Raw genomic sequence first — 7,992 nt, forward strand, 5'->3', positions numbered from 1 at the left:
TTTCCGCGCAACGAGTCGGAGCGCTATCCATCACTGGGTGCTGAATCAGGGAGCGGCACTATAACACTCTGTGTCCTAGCTTTGCTGTGATTGCTCATACCAGCTCATAAAAGTACCTCTACACATCTGATTTCAAGAAAATCAATTCGCGGAAAATAGTCCGATTTTCTTCTGTGCAGCATCCAAACAACTGCGCCTCTTACGCAGAGTGCCAAGAATTCAGCTCCTCGGCGATCAGTCCTCTGACTGTTTACTCTTTGAAAATTGTGGTACCTAAAACTCTCTCTCTCTCTCTCTCTCTCTCTCTCTCTCTCTCTCTCTCTCTATGTCTGTCTCTCTATGTCTGTCTCTCTGAGTGTGTGTGTGTTTGAAAGTGATTGGCCAAACAAAGATATAAAAAAAAATGCACTAAAACGTTCTGAGTTTTGACTTTAATAAAGTCCTTTTTCTTTGAAACATTCAAAGAATGAGTGGCAAGTGACGTGGAGCTGAACGTGGCACAACATGGTGCGATATATATTTGGAAACCAGCTAGAGGGCAAACTGGGTGAGTGAGGTTTTCGCCCCCAAATACTGATGAGCACAGAAGCTGTGAAAACACGTTAATGAGTTTAAAAGAATGTAAAACATCACACAACAGGGTACTTTATTTATTTTCACTTTTCTAAACTCATTATAATAATAATAGTAGTACATATTTTATTTGAACAAATATCAATGCATCCCCCTCCTATGAGTCCTGCCAGGTTTAAAGAGAGAGCCTGTTTAAGCAGGTTACTTAAGGTGAAAAATTGTGCAAGCATTTTTTGCAGAGATACACAGTTTATCCTGTTTTTTGTTCCAAATCACAGGAACTATTTAAATTTATGAAGTGATATTTAGTAACCATATAAATATTACATAGTAAAATATTTTCCTTCAGAAAGCCAATCCTTTTGTAGCTGTTCCAGTCCTCTCCATCTTTTATTGTTGCAGAAACAAAATCTCCATTACCACATATATATCCTGGACTCCATCCTTACCCTAGAACCAGATGGCCAACCCATAGCTTCCTCTGGAGAAGACTAACAGAGTCATTATGTTTTGTTCTCCGAAGGCCCATCTAGTTTGATCCATAAACACTCAGCTTAGCTCAAAGCTGCACCACATGCTGTTGCCATGTTTGACCTCCTAAAAATTCCATGAATAATGTGTGGATGGAAAATAATATTTCATCTGTCCTAGGGCTATTCTGTAAAAGGGAGGTGTAAACAATCCATCTTTGCTGACTGCTTCAGTTGATGTGAAGTCTAACTGTTGCATAGTGTTGTATCCCGGCGCTGCACAGCACATGTACATAAAAATGCGATTATTAAAAGGCAAGGGGGGTTCATTTCCCTCATTTGGGACCTCATGGGATGCCAAACACCATTCACGAGTTCAAGGATGACGTGTAAACACTTTTCAAACACTTTTCAGCCCTTTCTCAGCGATGGATTTTTACAATGTCTTTCATTTGCTTGGTGAATGAACCATGAAGGGCCTGTGCTGAGCTCTCCAGCCTGCTGGCGATGTCCGCTGCAGCACGAAGCATGTCTTCAAAGGCCAAGGACTCCTCTCTGATTCTGCTCCGCAAGACGAACAGTCCAGGTGGCCCGAGGAGTGAGTGATGACAAGGAGAAAGCACCACACCCAGGAAAAAACAACAGCAGAGAGTAAGAGAAAGAAATGCGAGGACACAATAATAACATGTTAGGGAGATAACACGTGTTTGCTCAAGAAACAATCTCGTGTGTGTCATGGGCTCTCCTTGTGATACTTTTTTACTGCCTACCTTTGTTCTCCTCCTGCCCTTGTTATGGTCTGATTGACTTCACCTTTGCCTTATTACCACAGTTCCCTGGTGTGTCTTTAGTATTTGTGCCCCATGTATTTTGCAATAAAATGTTGTAACATAATCCATTTACTTTTAAACATAAACCTAAGCCAGGGAAGAAATCCTCAAATTTCTGATGCAGTAACCAGCAGCTGCTTGGCATTTTTGATACATAATTGTCTAAAACACTTGAAACACTTGAACAAGTATTCATTAGGGCGCCCTGTCTGGAGGTTGATAAACTACTCAGATGCTGATTGGGTTGACTGGTGTCTGACGAAAACCAAAACATCCTTTTTTTTTTTTTTTACTATCACTTTTCCTCACAATAACTTTAATCCATGCTACCATCTTTAATTAATCTTCAGGACAAAAACAAATCACTTTTTGTTTGTTTGTTTTAGCTGTCTTCATTACATTCCCACTATTTACTTTATGAAGCTTGGCACAAACACATTTGATTTACTGCACTCACTTCTGCATCCCAGAGAGGGAGTCCAGCACGTCTCCCTCCAGCTGCTTTTTTAGATCCTCTTCTGCTTTTTCTACCACCTCATGGCAGCTCTTTTGGTCCTCTTGAATGCCAATGACGTTTTCCTTGATCACATCTTCATAGCGCTGATCTCCCAGCTCGTCCCCCACAAACTGCACCAAGTTCTCCATCACCGCCTTGTTCCCGTGCTGTATGGCCTGTAGATAGGCCAGTTCCTCTCTCTGGGCCTTCAGCCTTCGAGCTAAAGCGGGGTTAGTGCTGAAGTAGACTGAGCACTTGTCCGGATGAGGCTCGTGGTGAAGCACCGGTATAGGTGAGGGTGAGAACGCTGCTGAGGTGGTCCAGTCGTGGCTGTTTTTGACCCTCGCGGGCTCATCGCCAGCTGCCTGCATTGTGTCATTGGTGGCCATTATCACAGAGTAGATATCAAAGCCTGAACCCCAATCGCCATCTCCACTTTGGCACAGTGTTGGGGTAACTATGGATACCAAGGCCAAGATGAAGTTCAGCCACCATTGCCACATGGTAACCTGAAAAAAGGAAGAGGAGTGATTGTGAACTTGGTCAGCAAGTGAGGACTGAGTGAGTAATGTCCTCTCCTCATAATCAAAATAGTATTATGGGAGGCTGTTATTTATTTATTTTTTTACCTTTTTTAAAAAAATAAACAACACTCTTAAGTCATTTATGTATATGTAAATTCAGTCTCATTTGTTGCATGTTGAACTTAATGTGTCCAAGCTTCTGCCCCATGATGTCAGCGTTATACCTGCTGTACCTTGAAATCTCGGCAGCCAACAGTTAACCCACTTAAGCGAGGGGACAGAGCTCAAGTTCTCTCCGTTCTTACCCTTCTTTAAATTGTGAATGTTGTGTTTCTTTTTTTTTTTTTTTCTATTTGATAAAACAATCATGAAAAACAGTTCTTTTCTTTGCTAGAAGGCCCAACAAGGACATCCAGGCGATGTTGAAAGAGTAGATCCGGCAGACAACGAGCTAACAATGTTGGCTCAAATCTCATTTTGGACGTGTTGCTCAACTAATACTTAACAACAAGAGAAGCCGGTCAGCCGGTTATTCAACGTCAAACTGTTTGCCACGTCATGCCACGTGCACTGATATCCCCCGATCACTGATGCTGATCAAACCGGATAATCCTGCTTATCTTTAGCCCAGAGGATCATTTCCAAACAGAATTTGAAATTCAGTTTTCAGACCAAAGAGCCGTTTTCCACTTTGCTTCAGTACATCTTGAACAAGCAGAGTTTGTGGAACTTGTCCACGTGTGCGTCTGCTGCGTGGTGTAGTTTTAACTTGCATTTGTGGATGCAGTGATGAACCTTTCACAGAATGATAAAATCTTTACTTCTGAAAGACTCAGCTTCTCTGGGACGCTCTTTCTCTTGTGCATCCAGCAATGCAGTTACCTTCATTAGTTGTTTTTAAACATTACACAACTCACAAATATAAATATATACAACAATGTAAATTTAAGCATAAAAATTTTAAGATTTTAACAAAATCCTTGAGAACTGAGGGAATATTAACATTGACATAGCTTTTTTAAGTAAAACCCCCCACAAATTTTTTTTTTGAGTGAAGGCAGACTCTCATTTGTCCCCTATTTATTTATTATGGACATTTGAATACTTTTAGCTCCTCAAAAGATTTTCAGGATCACAGCTTCTCTGTCCGTGCCTTTAAAGGGAAACTAAAAAAAAAGTCCTGTTCAAATATGCTTGCTTATTATAAACTTTCCATTCTCTGTAAGTGCTGCAAAAACAAGTAGAAGAAGGTTCTGTGCTGCTTGGGTTGTGGTTATTTACTGGAGAGTGCTTTACATTCTGTGGTTGAGCCGCGGCTTAGCAGATGCACGAGCTGTGTCACGCCAGGGTTATAAAAGCTGACATAGTACCCTTGCAGCAGGGTGTGTGTGGTTTTTGGTAACTAGTGATTGTCTTGGGCTCTTTCATGACATCTATTCACCTTGTAAACACTGACAACGCAAGAATGAGGTTTTGTTATCTCAGACTGAGAAGCTCTTCCTTCCCACGTATTAGGGCTTTTGGTGAAACAGCTGCATTGTCACTTTATCATGTCAGTGATTTCCCATTTAAGCTTCTGTCTTCTCCATCTGGGAATATATTTTAAAAGCTGAATCTGGTCTGAGGTTGAGGCGTTGCAGACCTTTTTCTGCTGTCAGAGCACATTTGGTTTCAGTCGGAGTTTACTTTCACAGCAGCCTTGAAAGTATTTTAAGCCCTCACTGCTGAAGTAGAAATCAGAGATGGTTGACTTGCACCTATTACTCTGTCTTGCTGAGAAATACAAATGCCCACTCCTGCCAGCTGCACACTGTAAAAAAAAAAAAAAAAGGTCTGTTTTTATAAAGATGAGTTGTGGTGTGGCCCAAGCCCATAAAACAACCAACTGTTGTCTGCTTCTGTTTGTGATTACGTTAAATGGTGACCTCACACACAGCATGCTGCGGCTGCTGTAAGACAAGTAGCCAACAGCTCAAAGCAGAGGCAGAGACAGAGACACAGTCCAGCAGCCTGACGTCATTGTGTTCGAGTAAAAAGCTCTCTTTTTGACTAGCATGCATATTTGTAACAAAGAGGCTCATATCACCAAACAGACTTAATGAGTTTTTTCCAGAGGCAATACATGCCACAATGAGAATATGATTTTATCAATAAATATCTCATACTGTGTGAATGGGGTTTATTATTTTGACCGTTTGCATATTACAGACACTATTTACTCACAAGTACTTGCAAAGATCCGTGCATTAGAATAGATACCCTCATTTTTTATCCTCAAACTAATTCGTTTTATATTAGAAACAACCCCAATGTTTGCATTTTGTGCTTAACTTCTCTGTTAGCTAACTAACTTCAATAGATTAACAAGGCTGAGAAATACATTAGTAGGTGAATTCAATGTGAAACCTGTGATAAGCTAACGGCACTTGTTCAAAGACTTTCAATGCCCGGTAAGTATAAAGATTCAGTATATCCAAAACTTTTTATTATCGTGAACTTCCGCCACGCTTGTTTGGATGTTAATAAATCGAAAGCTTATGGCAGAGAGTGACAACATTCAGCCTAATGACATAATACAGCCAAATGGAAACGCAATTAATCTTGAAAAATGTTATTGTCTCTGTGTTCAGTTACCATCGCAGCAGTCAGAGGCACAACTCAAAGGACGTTTAGTGACATTATTTCACTCTATAAAAGCCCTGCTGACCAGAAGCACATGTGCTCCCGTTTACATCACAGATTGGTGGGAGCAGTTGCCTTTGTCTTTGGAAAATGTCTGAAGAGTTTCCACGCTGGCGTCTTATGGTTTTGAAACAGGGTTTGTGTGTGAGACTCTTTGCAGCCCGTGGTGACCTCTTTTTTCTTCACTGGAAGGATCTGTCACTCTGAAGAGGTTTTTATAGGCTGACTTTTCTTTTGGCTTAAAATAGGAGACGCTTGTCTTGCAGAGGGAAAGCAGCCATAAGCTCACACCAGCATTAGGGCATTTTAACTCTTTGCTCTAAACATTAAACAGAATCCTTATTAAGCTCTTTTACAAATAAAAAAATATTTTAATTCAGTAAATGATTTCACTTAGCCAAGTAATTATTATGGTCATCATTATTTTCTGAAGTGCAAGCTGGCACCTTCAAATGGCCTTTTTATAAAATAAAATGCAGCAAATCTACACGAAAGAGGATATTTAGACTTTGCTTTAAAAAAGACACATAAATTACACACACCTTTAAAAACAAGCTGTTACAGTTAAAAAATTATTGGAATAAAATTATGAATTGAGTCACTTGCAGAAATGCAATCAAATCTCTAAATGCTAACCCTTTGTTTGTTTGTGCCAGCCTTGATAAATTCTCTATCAGTGCTTTCTTCCATCACTGTGGGTTAAAGCAAACCTGTTTGTGGTGTGACTATAATTCAGCCCCTCTTGTCAAAGCCTGAACAGGTGCGTTTCACAAATGTCACAACACACACACACACACACACACACGCACACACACACACACACACACACACACACACACACACACACACACACACACACACACACACACACACACACACACACACACACAGGACAGTGTTAGTCAGACAAAAAGGCTCAACAGTAAGGTAGCAGAACAGAGAGTGATTTAGTGTTTCTAAACTGTTACATTAATCATGGAAGCTGGAAACCTGAATGATGATAAAAAGTAGAGGCTTTTTTTGCATGCACACAACTCTACAGTACATCAATATTATGATGTGTACTTTTCATCTGTATATGCTCTACATTAAATCTTACTGACAATGAAAAGAAAAACATCACTTTAAATTTTTGTTCAAGTCAAAAGCAGCCATCCCCGTCAATGGCAGCGCTTTCACAGAAAACTTTATATAAAAAAAAGGTCTGGCTGCCAGAAGAATTGACAAAAGGCTGTGAAATTCAAATTTATCTACTTCCACCAGGGGAGTACACAGTGAGAAGGCAGCCACTTTCCCATTAACACTGAACTCTGAGAGTTTCTTAAGTCCAATCACCAAACTTACCTACATCCAGTAATTTTTCAGCAAGAAGAAGAAAGCTAGATTCTGCCACTTCCACTCTTTCAGTCAAGCAAATCAACTCAAAAGCTCCAGGACTACAATTTCCAAGTGGAGCGCACAAATACTCACTGCTCCCTTCTTCATGTCAGGGGAAAAAAATGTAGACACACACACACACACACACACACACACACACACACACACACACACACACACACACACACACACACACACACACACACACACAATTAGGGTTTGGCTGGAGAGTGTGGTCGTCTGTGCGCCCCTGCCTGCTGTTGGTAGGGGTTGGTAGGGGAGGGGGGATGTTTTCAGAAACGGCCAAAACTGAATGATTTCTTTCTTTGCAGTGGAAAGAGGGGCTGGCAGAACGAGGGGAAGTGAAGGAGTGTGATCTACTTCACATCTGGGGGCTCTGCAGGATGGTTCCTCAGTGTGTGTGTGTGTGTGTGTGTGTGTGTGTGTGTGTGTGTGTGTGTGTGTGTGTTCTTTTATGACCGTGCTGGATATACATTTCCTATTTATTAAAGTATGTCTTAAGTATGCACTTTAAATTTAATATGTAATAAAGCACGGTCTGGCACTGTTGTGATGTTATTGTAGCTTACGGTGCAAAAGAAAGAGTGGTGAAGGCTGGAGGGCTGCAAACATGAATTTAGTTTGTTTCTTTGTGTATTTTTAGAAAGAAAAACCAGAACAAAATCAGAATAGAATAAATAGAGTCTACTGTCACATTTAAATCCTTCAGCACAGAACCAGTCACTAGCATCAAATGTGGGAGCAACAAAGAAAAAAAAATCACATGTATTGTAAGTCAGTGTGAAAAAAATATACTGGCAAAAGGCAAAAATGTAACTTCTGTTACATGCATTCCCCTTCATGAAAAACAGATTCCAGACGGGCATGATTATTATTTATTTTTTTTTAATGGTTATACAGCTCATTAGTTCAAAGAAAGGCCATCATTATTTTAACTTGAAGAGTTTGGATAAACGGCTGAAGCAAATGCTGGTTTGGAGATTTTGGGTGGGAATGATCTGTCCCTGAGGAAGCAAACT

The 7,992-nt window shown here is 40.4% G+C and overlaps 1 protein-coding gene across 1 annotated transcript; it reads right to left on the reverse strand.

Annotated features, from left to right (window-relative positions):
• Positions 1-572: 572 nt before the first annotated feature.
• Positions 573-7,054, reverse strand: LOC115774715 (uncharacterized). Its single transcript, XM_030722104.1, has 3 exons — positions 6,920-7,054; positions 2,331-2,878; positions 573-1,604 (listed from the first exon to the last, which is right to left on the reverse strand). The coding sequence occupies exons 2-3, from the start codon at positions 2,870-2,872 to the stop codon at positions 1,466-1,468; spliced, it is 681 nt and encodes a 226-aa protein (XP_030577964.1). The 5' UTR covers positions 2,873-2,878; positions 6,920-7,054; the 3' UTR covers positions 573-1,465.
• Positions 7,055-7,992: the final 938 nt, after the last annotated feature.

The sequence above is a fragment of the Archocentrus centrarchus genome, chromosome 24 (genome assembly GCF_007364275.1).
Source record: "Archocentrus centrarchus isolate MPI-CPG fArcCen1 chromosome 24, fArcCen1, whole genome shotgun sequence".
Taxonomy (NCBI): Eukaryota; Metazoa; Chordata; class Actinopteri; order Cichliformes; family Cichlidae; genus Archocentrus; species Archocentrus centrarchus.

Bases quoted from the DNA above. Each gene is read 5' to 3' on its own strand.
- LOC115774715 (XM_030722104.1), bottom strand. From the start codon at position 2,872: ATGTGGCAATGGTGGCTGAACTTCATCTTGGCCTTGGTATCCATAGTT. The intron at 1,605-2,330 runs GTGAGTGCAGTA...CTTGCGGAGCAG, and splicing joins TCCCTCTCTGGGATGCAGAA to AATCAGAGAGGAGTCCTTGG.